Raw genomic sequence first — 21,798 nt, forward strand, 5'->3', positions numbered from 1 at the left:
AACTTATAAACAAGCAAGCTGTGGCTTAAGCCATATCCATTAGGGCATGGAGACATAATCATGGGAAAATTATGAATGGAAATTGAGGAGTAACCGAAGACCATATTTCTCTTAATTAGATTTTTTTCCCCTGTAAGTACTATTTTAGAAAATGGTTAGTAATATTATGCCAATCTAACATTATATCCTACTGCTCTCCTGCTACACCTGTGAAGAGTTTTCTAACCATTTTCACATATCCCTACACATTTCTCCTTCTATATCACACGAGGCCAGATTGATCTTATCAATCACTAGTTTCACTTTCGGTTTCCCAAATCAAAATAGTTTTTTTCTCTAGTTCCCCAACACTAGGACCAAATCCATGTCCTTCAGCCATTCAGAAGTGATCCAACCCTAGTTTTCTAACCTTGTTTCCCACTATTTTCTTGTTCTCTCTCTCTCTCTCTCTCTCTCTCTCTCTCTCTCTCTCTCTCATACACACACACACACACACACACACACACACACACACACACTTCAGCCATTGTCCCAAAGACCCAGGCACATGTTCCCTGTACAACTGGCTCACCCATGTTTCCTAATTGACTCACCATAGATGACTTGGTTTCCACCAGTCTGCAAGGACCAGCTGATGTTCCAGACTTTTTAAGGCTACAGTTCACACTGATCTCTTCTTTGCACTTCACAGTATCCATTACCTTCGCTTCTTATTTGCTCTTAGCACATTCTGTCTTATATTGTTAGTCTACTTGTATATGAGTGAGGCAAATGTCACCAGGTACAGAAATGAGGTCTAACATTCCCCTGTCCAAATCACTCTAACCATTTCAGGGAATTTTTTGGTTTCTCAGATCTGCTCAGGACCAGTTTCCGATGTTTTTCTCTCCCACCCATCTTGATGTTTGCTTCCCAAAAGCCACCTCACTGCTGAGCCCTTGTGAGGATATTGTTTCTCCCATGGTGCTCTCAAATCCTTAAAATTTGTGGTGTCAGTGTCACCACAGCATCTCAAGCTTCACTGTGTTTCACGCACAAGTTTGGAAATGACCTGAATCAGACCTTATTCCTTTTGAACCCCAAGCAATACTGTTTGGGGCTTACATCTCCCAGGTTCACTTGGAAGCCATCTCTTTGGCTTCAGGCTGTAACTCCACTCTCCTAAAGGGAAGACAGGTGCTTCCCCAAGTAACCAACATTTATTGTTGACTTGTTTAGGTGTCAGGCACTGTGCTAAGCACTTTACATTTGTTATCTAATTTGATTCTTATCATTCCTATATAATAAAAGGGTAATATGCAAATTGTCCCCTCGACCGGAGTTCCACCAGAGTTCGACCAGGGGGCGGGGCCAGCCCACCAACCACCTGGGTCCCTCCCCCAGTCATCCCTGCCCTTGATCGCCCCCCCCCCATTGGAGGTGGGGATGGCCGGCCAACCTCCCGCATCCTTCCTCCCTCCCTCCACCTCCCCCACCCCCCGCAAGCCTGTCTGGCCTGATTAGCCCCAATCGGGGCAGGCCGGCTGGCCCCCACCCAAGCACAAATTCGTGCTCTGGGCCTCTAGTAACCTTATAAAGTATATACTATTGTTAAAAATAATGGCATTAGAGATTAAGATAATGTTACTTGCCCAGAGACACAGACAGCTGATAGATAAATGGTGGATAGACCTGGATTTTGAACCAAGCCAGAGCTTTCTGCCCCCTGCCCTTCCTGTACAAATACTTACACATATTAAATCCTGGAGTGGGCGAGGAGTATCAGGAATAACTGCAATCTGTCTGCTCTCAGGTTAGATCAACCAGCACACTCTGATACATGTGTATTTAACTGGTCTTCCAGGTGGAAAGTCAGGTCCACTCAGAGATTTTTATATTCTTCCTCAAACTAGAACAGTGCTTTTTATAGGGAAAGTCCAGTAATTGGCCAGTCAGTGATCACTTAGGACATAAACTATGAAACAAGGTGGCTACGTGACATGGATAGTCTCTGACACAGCTGGAGAGTTACTCTAAGAGAATTGTTGAGACTCGTGGGCCTGGTCCCAGAAGAAAAATGGCCTCCTATTGATAGAGTTATATAGAATGGCCTAGAAAATCAATTGAGATCAAACCTTTATATTATACTGATATAGCCACTAAGTAGAGGAAGAATGATTGTAGTTATGAATATTTAACCATGTTTTCCTACAAATAAATTCCACATTTACTTATCAAAAGTATTAGATCCACTTTCTGGTATGTATGAGAGACTTCAGTTGTCAAAGGTACCATATAATGTCACCTTCAGTTTGGTTCTTATAGGGTACACATGTGTATTTACCCAATCTGCTCAAATACCCATCATTTTTAACAAATTCTATTGGGTGTTTGATTAGGGTTACATAGCTGCTCTGGTATTGTCTTGTATTGAATTCATTAGCTACTTTAAATACTAAAAGGATGAAGTGACAGAATTTGCTAATCAATTGATTGACTGACTTATTAAGTTCTAGTGGAAGCCTTGTCACTTTAAGTTAGAAACAATATACTCATGGAATCCTGTTAACCAGACAAACATGGAAATTATTATGTAATAAAAATGAGTTTGTGAAAATTTTCAGAAATTTTCTTTCATTTGTTTAGAAGTCTCAGAGTATTTCAGAACACCATTTGGTAATTTAGAAGTTTAATCATATTTTTAGGAAAGCAAAATTTTAGAATAAAATATGCTGAATTTGGTGCTTCAAGCAACCTAATTATCAGCTTTCTTTTTTTATGGGAGAGTTTTTCTTTATAAATAGTGTCTTTTCAGTCTAAGTGATAAAATTTAACTTTGTGTTAAATTGGCTCATGAATAAGAATAAAGAGATTTAAGCAGATTTTTATTATACATATTTTAAAACAAGGTCCTCTTCATTCACTAAACAGTTATTAAATTCTGTTAGGTACAAAAATTTTTTGATAGACAACCATACAATAAAGATGAAAACATGGGGTTTATCTTTTAGTTAAAGTGATATCTGTAGCTTTTGGAATGGCTCTATGAAAGTGATTTATCAGAATTTCTATTTATTTTAAAAGAAAGAGCAGAACATTTATGGAAAGACTATCTTGTAATATGAGGTGCAACTTCACTGAGGATCAGAAAATTGCCAAATTAAATAAATGAATTGTGAAATTTTAATTTATAATATATGCTTCATAGGCTGTAGCTCCTAGGAAGTAGAATCATGTTTTTGCCATGGATAATAATTCCATGTGTAAATGCAGTATTTTGAGGGAACGCTTACACTGCTAAAACTTGATAAAAATAAACTGATTTCACGTGGTAGGTGGTTTATAACATTCGTTGGCTACAGTTCAGTTGGCATGAGAAGGTAAATGTTGGTTTCATTTTTAAATTGGGCCCCCTTAAATTTAAAGAGAAAATCTCTTAACTACAAATGTTTATAGAAGACTTTAAAATTGTAAGACACTATTGTGGATTACTGACTTTAAAAACCCAGGGCAATTGTTTTGGTAATTGCCTCACTGAAGCCACATGGCTTAAGCAGTTTCTTACATGTGGCATCAAAGGAACAAATATTTGGCAAATTTCCCAATTGTTAGCAGGTGGCCTTTTCCTGTTAGTGACATTTGAATGAAGTGTGACTAACATTCTTTCCTTTGCCCATGGCCCCAAGAATGATTTCCAGTGAAAACTTCTTGGCTTCTTGTAATGTGCAGTTGTAATATAATAACAACAAACTAGCAAATACATAATATTTAACATGTTCCAGACATTGTTTCTAAGTGCCTTAAATGTGTTCACTCACTGAATCCTCACAACAATTCTGTGTAGTAGGTACAGTGGTCATTTCCATTTCACAGATGAGGAAACTGAGACACATAGAACTTAAGTCAGTTAACTAAGTCACATAGCTCTTAAGTGGCATCGAAACATGCAAACCAGACCACTGGCTTCCAGATACTTCTTTCACCCACCACACCATGCAGCATCCAGGGAGAGCTACAGAACATTTAGCAAATTGCACGTTGCGCAATTCATGGGAGCTATTAGGAACCTCCATAATGGATCATTTTGATGGTACATTTTGTACTTTCAAACTTATAACAAAATGCCTAAAAATAATCAAGAAACAGAGCAGCAGAAAATTCTTGCTAAAGGGCTGCTATCCCTACCAAGCGGTGATTGATGTAAAATGAATAAATCAATTCAAATTCTCTTGTGCTATAGTTAATATTTTCCTGATCGTTTGAGTCGTGAGAGGCATGTTATGAATGAAACTTGGTATTCTTGACTTTCAAGTACGCACAAACAGACCCCCTGGGGGAGCTGGTTAAAATGAAAGGTTCTGACCCAATAGGTGGGCCTGAGATTCTGCATTGCTAACAAGCTCCCGGGTTGTGCTGCTCCTGCTGCTGTTGGTCCCTGGACCCCCTTTTGAGTAGCAAGGTCATCAAACAAAGTATCTGTTTCTATAAAAGGCAAAAGAATTGAGTATGTGTTTTGTCCTTCCAGTGTATTATAGACTTTTAGAGACACAATTTACTTAAGACTATTTCTAAATCATTTTATCAGGAAATTCACAGCAGTCAGAAAGCACAGTCTTATTCAAATACAGATCTGATTATGTCATTCCCCTGCTGAAAACCTTTTGAGGCTGCCCACTACTTATCCAATAAGGACCCTAATCCTTGAGGTAGGAGCAATGCCCGTGGTGCTCTGGCCTTGGGCGATGTGTTCACTATATTGTGTCCTGTTGCCCCAGCTTAGCATGCTCCAGCTCAAGCACATGGTGGTCTAGGTTGTGCATTCTGGATGTACCAGTTAATAATGCAGATTTTTTCCAATAGATGGAGTTACACATATTTTGATATATATGTGATTTGATATGTATGCTATTTTGTTGTATTAACAGCAAGCTTCAAAACTTCATATGTCAAATTTGCTGAAAGTGTTAACATCATAGATATTTTTATGCTTAAAAATGTCGAATTTCATGCAAAAAAAAAGAGCATTTGCGGGAAGTTTTGATTCATTACTTTATTTTGAAGAAAAAGTTATCGTGTACTTCGGAAAGCTTATGGTGAACATGCTCCATCTCAAGATACTTGTGAACGCTGGTTTAAACACTTTAAAAGTGATGATTTTGATTTGAAAGACAAAGAATGTCCAGGTCAACTGAAAAAGTTTGAAGACCAACAATTACAAGCATTATTGGATGAAGATGTGTGTCAAACTCAAAAACAACTTGCAGAAAAATTAAACGTTGCTCAGCAAACAATTTCTGATCGTTTACAAGCAATGGGAAAGATTTTAAAGGAAGGAAAATGGGTTCCACATCAACTGAACGAAAGACAAATGGAAAACCAAAAAGTCATCAGTAAAATGTTGCTTCAACGGCATGAAAGAAAGTCTTTTTTTGCAATGAATTGTGACTAGTGATGAAAAGTGGATTTATTTTGAGAATCCCAAATGCACAAAATCATGGGTTGATCCAGGTAAACCATCAACATCGACTGCAAGACCAAATCGCTTCGGAAAGAAGACAATGCTCTGTGTTTGGTGGGATCAGGAAGATGCGGTGTATTATGAGCTTCTAAAACCAGGTGAAACCGTTAATACTGATTGCTACCGACAACAAATAATCAATTTGAACCACGCTTTGATCATAAAATGACCAGAGTGTGCCAGAAGACACGGCAAAGTAATTTTGCTTCATGATAACGCACCATCACACACTTCAAAACCAGTTAAAGACACGTTAAAAGATCTTGACTGGGAAGTATTAACCCACCCACCGTATTCACCAGACCTTGCTCCTTCAGATGACCACTTGTTCTGATGGATGGCACACGCACTTTCTGAGCAGCACTTCAAAACGTACGAAGAAGTGGAAAATTGGGTCTCTGAATGGTTTGCCTCAAAACAAGAAAAGTTCTATTGGGACGGTATCCACAAATTACCTGAAAGATGGGGGAAATGTGTAGCTAGTGATGGACATTACTTTGAATAACGCACTTTTGATGTTTCTCTTGAAATTATTGTGTTTTCTTTGATTACAAAATCCGCCATTATTAACCGGTACACCTATCTTTATATCAGCAATGTCCCTCAGAAATGTCTTGAGGAAAAAGGCAGCTGCTCCAGCACCAATGAGCATTCAATTGTCCCACATATGTGCCAAATTCTTCCCATGTGCAGAACATTTGAAATGTTGTGTAGGGGCGTGTAGAATCTTCTCACCCACCATATTTTGGAGTAGCATGTCTCAAGACCCATCAGCTGTATTCTATCTGAATTTTATTTATGGACACTGAAATTTGAATTCACATGGTTTTTGCATGTCTCAAAGCATATTATATTTCGAATGTGTTTTAACCATTTAAGAACCATTCTTAGCTGTGGGCCATAGAAAAAGCAGGTGGCAGGCTTGATTTGTCGACTGGGCTGTAGTTGCCAACCCTTGTTCTAGAGAATTGTGCAGCACCCAGGCTCCCAGGTGGCTTTCTCACTTCTCTGCAGTGTGGTCACTTGGAAAGGAGGCCTGCACACACCCCAGCATGGAGCTTTCCCTTCTCTCCCAAGGCCTGGGCAGGCATTCTGCTAGACAGATAGGCTTGGTCTCTTCCTACAGAAGGGATTTCCCTTTGAAATAGCTTTGCCTCAAAACTCACCTCTTACTCTTTAGGGCTGCAGCTGCAGAATTTGGACCAATTAGTCCACCCATGCTTAGTTGTCATCAGGCATTGTCTGCAGTACCATTGTCTTTCTTGGCACAAAGTGTTTACAGGGATATTGCCCACTTAAGAGTCAACACAGAGAAAAGTGATAACGATATTAAGTAGAAATGAGGCCATACCTTGCTTAAACAAACTAGGTATGTCTGACTTGGAGAAGAAAAGACTAGAGGAGGCAAGATAGCTGTCTTCAAATATTTAGTCTTCATGCAAAAAAACAAACAAAAGAACAAAATAGGCTGTCCAACTCAGCAAATGGACGTGCTTAGGAACAAGTTAGAAGGAGATGGATTTTGGCGGTCCGTCAGAAAACCTGAATTCTCACCCCTAATGTTAAATAAGTAAGTCATTTACAACACTCTGTTTCTTTTCTTTTGGTGGTTTTTTGTTGTTGTTGTTGTTGTTGTTGACAGTATTACAGATGTCCTCCATTTCCCCTCTTCCCCTGACTCCCCTTCACCCAGCCCCTGTCTCACCCCATGTTCATGGGTTATGAATATATTTTTATATGTTCTTTGGTTAATCTCTTCTCATCCCTCCCTCTGCCATCTACCAATCTGTAACATGTATCCATGCCTCTGGACCTATTTTCTTCACCAGTTTATTTTGTTCATTAGATTTCACATATGAGTGAGATCATGTGATATTTGTCTTTCTCTGACTGGTTTATTTTGCTTAGCATAATAATCTCCAGGTCCATCCATGGTGTCTTAAAGGGTAAGTGCTCCTTTTTTATAGCCAGATAGTATTCCATTGTGTAATTGTATCGCTTTTTAATCCACTCATCTACTAATGGGCACTTGGTCTGTTTCCAGATCTTAGCTATTGTAAATAATGCTGCTATGAACAAAGAAGTGCACATACGTATTCTTTCTAATCAGTTTCAGGATTCTTATGATATATTTCAGGATTCTTATGATATACTAGAGGCCCAGTGCACGAAATTTGTCCACTCAGGGGGGATGTCCCTCAGCCCGATTGCAAGGAACCCCACTGATGCACGATCAGGGCCAGAGAGGGACATGGGAGGTTGGCCAGCTGGGGAGGGACAGTGGGAGGGCTCCAGGGTGTGTCTGGCCCATCTTGCTCAGTCTCGATCATCCGGACCCCATCAGCAAGCTCACCTACCAGTCAGAGCATCTGCCCCCTGGTGGTCAGTGGACGTCATAGCAACTGGTCGACCAGTTGACTGTCTGCCCCCCCCGGTGGTCAGTGCACATCATAGCGAGCGGTTGAGTGGCCTTAGCATATCATTAGCATATAACACTTTGATTGGTTGAACGGCCGACCAGACAGCCAGACACTTAGCATATTAGGCTTTTATTATATAGGATTCCCAGAAGTGAGATCACTGGGTCAAACAGCAGTTCCATTTTTAAGAGGAAACTCCATACTGTTTTCCACAGTGGCTGTACCAGTCTGCATTCCCACCAGCAATGTATGAGGGTTCCCTTTTCTCTATATCCTTGTCAGCATTGTTTGTTGATTTATTGACGATAGCCATTCTGGTAGGTGTGAGGTGATACCTCATTGTAGATAGCCAATAGACATATGAAAAAATGTGCTTCTTTTCTTTATCCACTAAAGAGACTAGCCTATATTTTGGTAGTCCTTTCTGATAAGAGCGATGTTTGCTAACTTGAGCTGTCTAGCAGAGGGACTGGCTACCTTGAATGTCAGTGGCTATCCCAACACTGAAAGATTTCAAAAAGAAGCTAGGCCACTATTTCACAGGTGCTAGAGGAATTTCATTTACTCACTCAACAAACATTTATTCACTTATTGACCAGACACTTACTGACCTCTCTGTAAGGCATCTGCCTGCCCATCATATACAGTAATCTCATTATGTTTCTTAACCAGATAGAACTTGGTAGAAATCTGTGGGTTTAGGAGGCAAAGTTTTTAAACACCTGCTTTGGCTGTGCTTTGTTATTCTTGCCAATGCACACTGCTAAAGCAAAATCCCTCTTTGCTCCACAAATAATTCAGTTGAATTAAAATAAAATCCAACATTGGTGACCTGATTAGCAATCATTTATTTTCCAATGACTCTCTTAAGTAGAATACCCTTTGTGTTCCCACCTTGCTTCCTTACCATTAGAACTCCTCACCTAAAGGGCTTGCAGTTAATTTGAGTCCATTTGCAAACATGAGAGCCATGATTCCTAGGTTCAATTTTATAGTAGTCCTGCCAGATGCAATACTAGAAAAGGGTTTCATGGTCAAAAATACTGTAGAAACACTGCTTACTATATGTTAAAATTCTTCTTGAAGGTTTACAGGGCATGAATAACTAAAGGCTCTGAGAAATACTGCAGAAAAAAAAAACCCACATTTAATATTGTTGAAGCCAGCATTTCCAAAACATAAGTACTATTCATTAACATCCCATGAAATGCACTTTGAAAATCTCACCTTGTAAAAACTGTGGAGGAAAACTCTAGTAGATATAAGCAGATACAGCCAAAACTGTTTCAAAAAGGTCTGCCTATGTACATTTATAAATATGTAAATAATACAAAATAATTTTTAAGCATACAGAATTCTGTATAGATGAGTTTATCAGTTTTCAAGGAATTGGAATCAATTGCCCAAGTATAAACTTTTACTGAAGGTAGCTATTTTCTTGATGATTGAGAGTGCTTTTCTACTTTATTGTGTCAGGCTCTTTAAGACTCAGTTTCTTCATCTGTTAAAAAAAATGGAGATGACATTCGCCTCATCGATTTTTTGTGAGGTTCAAGACAAATTGAAAAATGTATGTAAAATACTTTGTTTAGTGCTTGTACCATTGTGGGTATTCAATAAAGACCTGTGTCCCATCTCACTATAATCATAGCGCTGAATTGAGACAGTGGGTATTCAAGAGAAATCTGATGTTTAGTGTCTATTTGGGTACTGAAGAAAACAGCATAGAATAAGTTGTTAGTGCTGCACTTCAATTTGTAGATGAGCATTTTAGGATAAAACTTGGGAAAGAGGAGCCCTAAAAAGAATGATTATTTTGTCTTTATGTTTAAGACCCATTACGAGGGATTTTCTTTTTAAAATTTCAAAATTTGCCAAAATAAGAATAGTTTTAGGGAAAGAAGTAATAATGGAGTAATGTTTAATTGAAAACAAGTAAATGGTAGGTCTTTATATCGATTGTTAGGCTTTTTTAAAAATAACTACAATATTTTCAAAAGTATTTTTCAAGACAGGTTTCAATTTTATTTTTGTTAATTTCTTGAATGGACTAGTGCTTCCCTAAAGCGATTTTCATGTGATACTCCACCCCCTTTTCCTCAGGTATTAATTTATCGGTCTAGTGTTTTAGGTTTGGAGTCCCTGCATTATATGCTACACTTACTATTCTTGCACTTTCTCTCTCATACCTGTCTAACGTGAGTCTCTGACTCCCTTTGGTTAGGGATGCCTGTTAGTGTCTGGTTAATTCAGCATCCCTAAGCTCATGGCACACTCTTCCAGAGCATTGCTGCCAAATCCATTTCAGTGACTCAGCAGGAGCTTGTCATTAACAGCATTCTCATAGGAAGAAAACATTAAGCAGTCTTGGAAAGCAAAGTGCTAGCGCACCATGTATGGTAAATCTTTGGTGGCAATAAACAGAGTCTCCTGGTGGGTTGTGGTGGAGTTCCTTGCCCGACACTACCCTTCCTTTGAAGCACTAACAAGTTCATTTTTCAAAAGGAGTTTAAAATAATGACTGCAGTGAAAGGGCCTCCAGTGTTATTGAAAAGACAATCTGTTTCCAAATCTTGCATTTGTTTATATAATGTATAAACCATTTGGTAGATAAAGGAGAAAGCAGAAGGAATTCAAAATAGCAGCTTTATTATTGGTTAACCCCGGGTCAGAGAATATGGCTTTAAATATGTGGCTTGTCAACACTGCTCTCCAGTCTAAGCTCATCCCTCCACCCCTCCAGCTGCCCTAACTTCCCCCTCTCCTCCCACTAAACCACCAGCAGAGCCGAAATAGATATTAGGAAAGCAAGAACAAGAAATTTCCTCTACATAAAGTCTATGGTGCTATTTCTTAGTTTGCAGATAACATTGAGTTCTAGATCATGAAAATCAAATGACAGAAATAAAATCATCAGGAGGAAACAAAGTGATGAGCTTCTAAATGAGCAAGAAAAAGAAATGTACTCATTACAAAATAATCTAGATTATATTTATTTAAGATATTTAAGTATAAGAGATAAGATATGAGTCATCTTTAATTAAATAAATGGTTTACATTATGATACTCAGCATATGATACTAATTATCCAAACAAAATATAAATTATTATTTCACTTTTCCACTCCAACCTATAGATACAAAAGTATAGGAATTTCTTTTTAATATATTTTTTATTGATTTTAGAGAGGAAGGGAGAGGGAGAAAGAGACAGAAACATCAGTGATGAGAGAGAATGATTGATCAGCTGCCTCCTGTGCACCCCACGCTGGGGTTAGAGCCCATACCTGGGCATGTGTCCCGACCAGGAATCAAACCATGATTTCCTGGTTCTTAGGTTGCCACTCAACCACTGAGTCACACTGACTGGGCTGAAACTCTTTATTTATTTATTTTTAATTTATTTGTATTGCTGAAAGTATTATATATGTTCCCCTCTTCTCTCCCATTAACCCCCATTTCCCCCCAGGCCTTCCCACATTGTTGTCTGTGCCCATGGGTTATGCATATGTGCATATAAGTTCTTGATTACTGATTTTTGAGGAAGTTATAATAAAACCAGAGGAAGGCCTTAAAGAACAATTAAGATAGCTGTAACTTTGTGAGAATTCCTAAAATAGTTTTATTGAGAAATCAGTTGATAAACTTCTTAATTCTGAAATGATAGGGCCTACAGGTTTGAAAAACAAATTTAAATTTACTTGTATAATTGGTAGCATAATTCTGAGAACACTATAAATGTGAATTTTCCATGAATTTTATGTTCTGAATAAAGGGTATAGTAGTATTCAGAACACAAATTGCAAAAAGAGATACAAAGATTTAACTAGTTTTAAATAGATTTTAGATAACAAATGGGTATATATAGAATAATTATGTTTGTCATTTAAGTTATACATACCTATATTCATTTATGTATATATATAATATTAATAAATACTATACCAAATATAGTGAATATCACTTATGAGTAGAATTTTAGTTTCCTTAATAGTTTTTTTTATGATTTCTAGAATGAATGTGTATTACTTTTAAATGAAATAAAAGAATCAAAATGTTTTCTTAAAGAGAAAAAAACATTTTTGGCATAAAAGGAAAGTAGGGATGCTCATCAAAGGACTAGTGATGTCATTGTGTTCCTTCTCACAATTTTTCTTCCACATACACTCATGAGTATCTCAGAAACAATACTGAGTTAGATGAGCAATTGCTCTCAAAGAATGTGGCATTTCTCTTACTATTAATCAAATGCACTTTTACAGCATTATTCCAGGATAAGTTATAAAAAGGTAATCACATTCGCAGATACCTATCTTACTGTCATTTCTATTATTTCCAAGAACACACCTTTCAAGAACAAGGTCCTGATACAGAAAATACTATGAAGCAAGTATCCAGCTTGGTGGAAGCCATCTTTAAAATACTATACTATTGCAGTTTTTCTCCACAAATATTTGGGAATGTTTTTGTGAGCTACATGGAAGAAGAACAATTATGGGACTTTTTATATAACATTCCAGGTATGAGAAATCTATAATTTTAAAAGAAGCATTCTAATGATACCTAAATGTATATTTAAAGGTGTTTTAAAAGTTGTAATGATATCAGTTTTGCTGGATCTGTTATTTGTAAAATGTTATCATTGTTTTTGGTTTGTTTTCAGTATAAAGGCTTCTTTTACAAGTCATTAGCCATTAGTTCCTATCAAAATTAAGTATTCTTGAGACAAGGTGAGGGGAGGGGAGAGGAAAAATTATGTGATGCAGATTATTAGGAAGTGTTCTCTCATGAAAATTTAATTTAATATTTGTTAGAGATTATGTTTTGCTATTTAACATATAAGACCCTAGTAAGATGTGAAAAAATATCTTGTGGCTTTAGGGTGCATTTATTCAATGAACCGATGGATAAAACTAATGGTCAATTTTCTTCAAATGTAAAAGGCACTTATTATGATGACAATGGTGCCTCTCTTTACAAGGCATCCTATCATTCCTTTGGGGACAATATATTTTCTCATTTGTAGTGTTATGCCTGTAGCTAGAGCAGATGATAAAAACCAGTTTACATACCTGAAGAGGAAGTGCTCATGGATTGCCCCATGTTCAGGGCCAGGTATAAAGATTCTCACATTGTTTTCTTGACTTTAAATCTCCAAACTTAATATCTTGGTAAAACAAAGGATGATAACTTAGACAGTGGTTATCATGTTAGTCCATTAATCAATTACATCATTTACATTTCTCTTTTCTTAGCATATCAGTTATACTACTTTCTTTTTACTTTATAAAGTGGTTGCCCTAGAGTTTGCAACATATATAGAGAAAGTTTGAAACTAATCCAAGTCTACTTGCAAATAACACTATAACAATTATACCTTATAATAATAAAATAATTCTAATGTCTCCCTCCCATTTCTTGTATCATTATTATTCATTTCACTTATATATAAACATACAGAAGTATAAACATATGCAAATATAATCAATGTATGAGTTAATACATTGTTGGTAATTATTATTTTGAACAAACTTGTCTGTTAGATCAATTATGAATAAGAAAAGTTTTAATTTTACCTTCACTTATTCCTTCTTCAGTGTTCTTTCTTTATGTAAATTTGAGTTTCGACCTATATTATTTTCTTTCTCTCTAAAGAACTTCTTTTAACATTTCTTGCAAGGCTAGTCTACTGGCAACAAATCCCCTCAATTGTTGTTTGTCTCATTTACTTTTGAAGGATCATTTTGCAGGATATAGAATTCTAGATTGTTTTTTTTTCTTTCAACACTTTAAATATTTCACTTCACTCTCTTCTTAGTTGCATGGTTTCTAAGAAGTCAAATGCAATTCTTATGTTTGTTCCTCTAAATGTAAGATATCTTTTTCCCTATGGTTTCTTTCAGGAGTTTTTATTTATCTTTGATTTTTCTGTAGTTTGAAAATAATATGTCTAGACATAGTTTTTAAAGTATTTATCCTGCTTGGAGTTCTCTTAACTTCCTGTGATTTGTGTTTGACATTAATTTGGGAAAATTTTTGTTCATTATTGTTTTAAAAATTTCTTCTGTGTGTTTTTTTTCTCTCTTTACTCTATTTCCATTATACATATGTTACAACTTTGTTTTCCCATAGTCCTTGGATATTCTGTTCTGTTTCTTTTCTTTTCTTTTCTTTTCTTTTCTTTTCTTTTCTTTTCTTTTCTTTTTTTTTCTTTCTTTTCTTTTCTTTCTTTTTGTTCTCCTTGCTGTTCAGTTTTGAAGGTTTCTATTGACATATCCTTAAGCTCAGAGTTTCTTTCATCAGCTATGTTCAGATTACTAATAAGCCCATGAAAGGCTTTCTTCATTGTTGTTGCAGTGTTTTTGATCTCTAGTATTATTTTGGGAGGAGGGGTAGTTCTTAAGACTTTCATCTCTCTATTTATATTGCCCCTTTGTTCTTTTATGCTGTCTATTTTATCCATTAGCACATTTAACGTATCAATCATAGGTGTTTAAGTTCCCTGTTCTGATCATTCTAACATCTTGTTATGTCTGTTTCTGATGCTTGCTTTTTCTTTTCAAATTGTGTGGGTGTTTTGTTTTGTTTTTTGTTTTGGGGAGATATTTTTTTGTTTGTATATCTTTTAATTTCTTTCTGGAAAGCTGGACTTAATATACTGGGTAAAAGGGACTACTCTAAATAGATCTTCAATAATGTGATGGAGATGTGAGGGGGGAGGGTAAGTTATCCATAGTCCGAAGATTAGGTATCAGTTTTGTAGTGAGTCTGTGCCTCTGGATGGTATACTTCATAAATGTTTCTCAATTTTTTTCTTCCCCCTTAGACAATAGAGTGTGGCGGGAGTGGGCTAGAGTTGGGCATTTTCTTCCATCCAGGTTAGGCTCTGATAATCCCAATGGGCTAGGCTCTGTTTTAGTAGTTTCTCCTGAGAGCATGCCTTAAGAAGAAGAGTGCTCTGGTCTATTTCAAAATGTTTCTTTCCCCATCCCCATGCTGGAAGCACTAGGGACATTTATTGTGGGAAACTAGTGGAGGTAAAACTCACAAAAGTGTGGCAGCTCCCCCTGCCCGACAGGGTCTTTCTGGAGTTTTAACTCTTAGATTTGTCTAACTGAACCTCCAGCAATTCATTACACTTCATATTTTCCCATCTTAGCACTGCTTTTCTTGATGGTTTCTGCTTCTGAGTCCTCAATCCAGTCAGACATGACTTCCTGTATTTGCCTGTCTCTCCAGTTTTCCTTGTGTCTTCACCTTTTACCAATTCAAGAAGAATTGTTGATTATTTTTATCTGTTCAGCTTTTTATTTGTTGTTAGGACATAATGGTGACTTTCAAGCTCTTTTTATGCAATCAGAAATGAGACCTTGCCACTTATTCTCTTTCCTCTATTCCCTCATCTCCCATTTCTCCTTTTTCTTTACCTGTATCTTATTTCTACCATAGGCATCTGTGGCTATTGTTTAATCCTCCCTATAGTATCTCATTATCAAGGTGTTGCAGAACCCTGAATCAAGAGAAAACTGGGCAGCCCCAACACTGTAACATTGTAAGAAAATTTTTATCTTAGGTAACAGTTTTTGTACTACCTACCAGTTATTTTACACAAATTAATTTCTATAAACTTCGAGATAGAGCTATTATTTTTCTCTATTTTAAATATTTTAATTTAACTTTAAAAGGAATAAACATACCCCTTTAACAATAAGAAATAGGGTAAGTTCTGACTTTCTAAAATTTTTAGATACCTGAAATTATTTTAATCCATGACTCCAAAGAGTTGAACCAAAATGAATATTAATTATTAATATAGAAAGAAGGCTTCTTTATGTCTTTCAATGAATTAAAGTCTCGAAACATCATTAAAAAGATAGACACTATATCTTCCACCATTCTCATAAAGAACGATAGCTTACCTAATGATGATTGTGCCATGTTAAAAAAATAAATTCTAAATATTTTATATTACCCAGATCTTCTTCACCATAGTTGTTTTAACAATAGCTTGAGTCACTTGAGAAATATCACCTTGAAATTTGAGAGAGAAAAAAGATATAGGTGCTTTTCTATATTAATTCAAGTGATGGCCCCAGGATTTTGAAGTTATATTTTTAAAATATTTTATTGCATTTATCACACAATAATATATCATAGTGAGTAATACAAATAATCTAATATATATAAAAGGCTAATATGCAAAGTGTCCCCTCAGGAGTTCGACCGGGAGACCGGAAGTTCGATCTCTCACTATGACGTGTGCTGACCACCAGGGGACAGCACGGAATGAAGGAAGCTAGAAGGCCCCAATCAGCCCTGATCACCAGCCAGGCCTAGGGACCCTACCTGTGCACGAATTTCGTGCACCGGGCCTCTAGTAAGAAATAAGTCAGGGTAGCAGAAAGAAGGAAGAAAGAAAGGCAGAGGTAGAGGGGAAAAGAGAGGGAAGTAAGGCCAAAAATTTAAAAGAAGAAGTAATGGAAGAGGAAAATCATCATTAACATTGAAAAGTATATATTTTAATTTTTATGTGTGTATGTAGATATGTATTTTTAATAAAATTACATGTCATACTCTAATCTGCTTTTATTTTTATACTAAACAATACATGGCTTTATTGTGTAGATAGATTTACGTTGGCTAATTAAATAAATTACCAATTATTGGACATTTAGATTTTTTCCAATTTTTATATCCTTTCTATAACCATAATTAATTTCTGAGAATAAAGTTATAGAGAAGGAGTAAATGAATTAACAGATAAGTGAAGGTTAGAGCTTTTGATATTATTGCCAAATTGTCATCTAAGAAGGTCATTTATATTTGCAACAGTCGAGTTCCAAACTACAAGTAAATATAGTTTTTCAGTTATTTTAATTTCTATTCACTTTATTATCAAGAAACTTTTTTATGATTTCTAGATTAAAAGATGCTCTCCTTTCCTATATTTATATTAGATCATTGAGAAACTGAATTCCCAATTGAATAAGGCACAAAATATTGCCATATTCTGCTAACTATAATATGCTATCTGGTTTTAAAGTCTCAACATGCATGGAGTCCGAGCAAGAGGTCATCCGATGCTTGAGATTGGCACTGACTGACGCTGTCAAGGACATTGTACAGCAGATCATATCTGTGATGAGCTCTGGGAGAAACTGCGAGACAAACTTAAACAAGCATGTTGTTCCTGAACGTCTGCGTGAGAGCATTCCAAAAGAATGGAACTATATTCCAAAAGAAACAAAAAGGAAAGAATCAAGTAAAGGTATATTTGTTTATCTGTAAGAACACATCCCTAGAGAATCAATTTTCTAGGATATGAGGTCAAGTAAAATGCTAAAAATAATGAGATTTGTAAATGATATTAGTCTTATTTTTACCATGTATATTTGGGACCTGTTATTTTCTTTTCTCTGAATCATATGATCAAGGAAACTAGAAATGAAAATGACTCAAATGATCATTTTCTTTATTTAACTACCAATTCTGAAATTTCTGTAACATTTTGTATCCATGCAGTATTCACAGATTAGTCACATGATTTTGACTAATTTCCTTTAAATCGACCGAATAATCCAAAATTCATACTCTCAAGAGGATTGCTATGATATTTAGCTTAGTTATTCTTTCCTTGAAGTTTTTCCCCTCAACCACCAATTATAACTATCTTTCCTCTTGTCAACACACTTATATATGTGGCTTTTAAGTAAAAAATAGCACCCCATTTAGTAACCACATATTTTTCTGACAGGGTATTTTTTCCTCTAATACCAAAGGTTCTGAATTTAGTGCATTGTTCCTATTCAAGGCAGTGCATCTACCAAGTGTACTTAAGAACCATCAGTTACTTACATTATTAATTGACTTTATTAATCAAGTCCTCTCTTTTTTAAATGGTTTATTCCTACCTAGATGTTTCTACTTTATAAGAAATTCTCAAGATTCCTTTGAATATATATTATATATCTATCTGTATTCATGAATCTTCTTTAGGATTTTTTAAAATATAACTTTCCTTTTTATATTCATTTCTTGACAATTATTTAAGACCTTTATTAACAGGTGCTTGCAGTTTGTTGACGTTTTTGAAAAAAAATCAAGTTGTAAACTTTTATTATAAATTAAAAATAAGGTCCTTAAAATTTTCAACTTCATTAGACAAGAAACAATTTTAAAACCTTTAAAGGTGTATTGAGAAAAAGCAGGCTTTAAAAAACACACGTTTGTCATTACCAAAAAAAGACAGCTTTAGGTAAAAATAAAAACCTCATGCTACAATAAATAATGCTTATAGTTCTAATTATCTGGTCAATGGGCAAAAAGCAAGCACTTATGGTCTTCAGCTCCAGTCTTTTGTTCATTTCTTGAACAAATGAAAAGCAATATATTCATCTTTTAAAAAGAATATTTTTTCACTAGCTCTAAAGTAACTGTCAACAGTAAAATATTCCAGCTGAACCCACTCAAGTCAATTGAAGAGACTAGCCTTTCATTATTCTTCATGAAGATCCTAAATAATGTGGCTCTTATCCAACAACCTTGCATTAGAAACAAATCAATTATCTATCTGTGACCTTTCATAGTAATGTTTTAATTCTGTCTAGGCCCTATTAAACTGCCTTTGAATCTAGTAAAGCCATTTAATTGAAAATGGAAAATGTCACCTTTTCATTACTTAAGTTCTGCCTTGTCTGAGTTCTTGCCATCACTCTTCATTCTAGCTTTTGGGTATTTCATAGATTTTGAACAATTCAGGAGGCATGACCTATCACTAACATAGCACATCATAGGAGTGCCACCATTTTGCTTGTGGCTTTCTAGTCATTCTATTCATGAACTATTTTGCTTTCTAAAAGCATTTTGAAATTCTTCCATAACAAATTAACAACCTCTGGTTCCAAAAAATACTTACTTTGTAGATCCTAGTAAGTGTGGTTTTCCTTACTAAATGATCTTTGTAAAATGATCACTAAGAGTATAAGTACAGCACTTCTCCAATAGATAGCCATGAAGGGGTGCCAAGTCACATACTTATATAAAAGACTTTATACAGCATTCTGTGCGTTCCTGGTGGATAGGACAATAGGAGAACACCACTGTTCTTCTTTTCTGCCCTCTTTTAGACTGAGAGTGCTCAACCTCTCTTTTCATTACCATATACAAGAAAGATAGTATTTTACATGCCAGACATTGTCACTTATTCTTTCAGTAGATATTTACTAGGTGAATTACTACTACTACTACTAGGCACTGGGGTGGAGGCCAGAGATAAAGTTTAAATAAGATATCTCCTCTTGGTGCTTGAAAACTTGTACTACTATTTTCAAATAAGTACAAACATCTTGGGGGATGTACAAGACAATTCCTTATTGTGTGAGCCAGTCATGTGTTGGGGACAATATTGTTGGATAGTGGATAGACAGGGTAACCTCACTCTTTCATTACCTTTTAGCATACAGTAATGAATTAAGAATGTCCTTTGCATTTCAGAATCTAGTTTTAACAAAATGAGTCATCACAAAACAAACCATTGGCTTTAACATATTCCTGTAAACCAACAAATCAAATGCAGTTTAAAATTAATGCTGAGAAAGCAAGGAAGAGCAAACAAGGCCAAAGTGAAAAAGCTCACACATTTCTATTGTTCACTTGATCTTAGCCAAAAGGCCGAGAAGCGATCATTTCTATTCTTAACATGAGCTCTTTCTCAGCTAGAGTATAAGGAAAAACAATAATTATCTGATCAGATTTGGGGGGGGGGGACAATAAAAAAGGAAATGTGTGGAAAAACCATTTGAAATATAGCTTCCCTTCCATTGATGTTAAATATGAGACCTTCCTGAGTGAGTATTGTGCCTTGAGATATTAACTAGTAATAGTTTGAAGTTGTCTTGATTAGCGAAAGATTTCAAAACCAAGCATTCAAAACATGAAGACAAACCTCTAATAGTTTCCAGTAATGTTTTAAGTCAAATGTATTTAATCCAATACTTTGCATATTTTGTTGAAGTAAAGATAAATGTTTAGAGAGCTTTTTTGAAGATTGTGACTTATTAAAAGACAAATACTCACTAGCATAAGGGAACATTTGCTTGTCCTAACACGATGGAAACGACTGAACATGGAAAACACTCTGGTGACAAACTAAAATGCACATCTTTATTTCTTTGTCAGCAAATACCACTGCCTAGAAAACACCGAAGCTATAAAGAAATAAATATTACAATAAATTATACAAAGTAGGAGATTTATGGAAGAGTTGAATGAAAGTTCAGCTGTTTCTTATATAGATCAGCTTAGGTACTTGCTCCCTTATTTCAAGAGGCAAATCCACAAAGAACTAGTTTTATTTCTTTGTCAACAATTAAATGAAAAATATACTGAAGAACATATTTTCTTAGCAGTAAATTACTTTTTAAATAAAAAGAATGCTTTATGGGAAACTGTTGGAGTAACTGCTTTAACTGAAACTGGATTCTGGAAAGAATACAGGTAGCCCCGCAAGAAGAGTGTGTGCATTGTTCACATGCAGATAGTTAAGAAAGAAATCAATGGCAAAAATATACAACATACTATCTGAAGTCATTAAGTGAGTTTATTTTATTAAAAAATGGAAATATTCATTTTATAAAAACCACCATCACTTATACAAATTTTATACTGCACACTTAAGAACTTAGAAATAGAATTTTCTAACACAATTAAAACATCCTAATAAAGAGGGAATATGCTGATTGACCTTCATGCTCTCATAAAGATGGTGGTGCCCACAGCCAATAAGGAGGGAATATGCTAATTGCTGCCACGTCCTCAAAGATGGCAGCACCCACAGCCACAAGATGGCGGCACCCAGTCCCCTCAGCTCTGCGTGCCTGCCTTCAGTGTCCCCCAGCCCCCCAGCCGCCCAGGGCTGGCCCGAGGCACAGGCAAGCCTCAGATGGCAGCTGACCAGCCACCCAGGGCTGCCTGAGGCTCAGGTAACTAGGGCTGGCCAAGGCTTGTGCTGTCGGCAGTGGCAGCAGCAGAGGTGTGATGGGGGCATCGCCTTCCCCTGATCGCCAGGTTGCCTCCCGCCCCTGAGGGCTCCCGGACTATGAGAGGGGGCAGGCCTGGCTGAGGGACGCCCCCCCCCCTCCAGTGCATTAATTTTCATGCACCAGGCCTCTAGTTTCAAATAAGAGTTTAAGTGATTTTTGAGCATTTTGCTTAAAAATACAAAACCAAAATATTTTTCAATTTGTTTGCAAGAACTAATTGACATCCTGAATGATGAATAATTATGAGTCACATTTCAACAACAGCCTACGCCTATTTGGTGGCTGTGATTGAAAAGCAAGTGCCAGGTGGCTCTATGTATATCAGGTAGTGGTTTTCCCCCTGTGACAGCCATTGAAACCAAGTATGGAAGCAAACCAAACTTTGAATCACTTTTCATAGAGTGTTAAGCCTAGATTTAAAAAATAAGAAAGCATATTAAATCATATTATCCTTACTCAATAAATTATTGTTGACATTTTATACTATTAGTAAAAAATTTTAATTAATTTTAAGACATTATTTTGTCTTTATCTCATTCATTGCAAATTTTCCCTTTGCATATTTTACAATACACAAAATATATTATTGTCAGGAATATATGCATTGGAAAAAAGAAATGACAAATACATAACTATAGATGTTACATTGCATTTATTCTAAGACAAATTTTTTTCGCACTTTATCAGCTTCAAAATCAGGATGGCTCTTACAATATGTTACATATATGTGGCTAAGATAGAAGTCAGGTTATTTAAATAAAGACAGAAAAATAAGTGTGTGGCATTCTTAAAAGATCCCTCCTTGGTGTGTTGTTAACATCATCATAGACTAAGAGCTCCTG

At 36.1% G+C, this 21,798-nt stretch overlaps 1 protein-coding gene across 10 annotated transcripts in view; it reads left to right on the plus strand.

Moving 5' to 3' along the window:
• Nucleotides 1–21,798, plus strand: part of KIAA0825 — a 366,280-nt gene that overhangs the window by 139,597 nt on the left and 204,885 nt on the right. For all 10 annotated transcript variants that reach the window (XM_079798899.1, XM_079798896.1, XM_079798902.1 and 7 more), the window contains 2 exons: nucleotides 12,257–12,436; nucleotides 16,960–17,184. In XM_079798899.1, coding sequence (XP_079655025.1) covers nucleotides 12,257–12,436; nucleotides 16,960–17,184 — 405 coding nt within the window. The remainder of the gene's footprint in view (nucleotides 1–12,256; nucleotides 12,437–16,959; nucleotides 17,185–21,798) is intronic.

Source organism: Cnephaeus nilssonii (genome assembly GCF_951640355.1).
Source record: "Cnephaeus nilssonii genome assembly, chromosome: 2".
NCBI lineage: Eukaryota > Metazoa > Chordata > Mammalia > Chiroptera > Vespertilionidae > Cnephaeus > Cnephaeus nilssonii.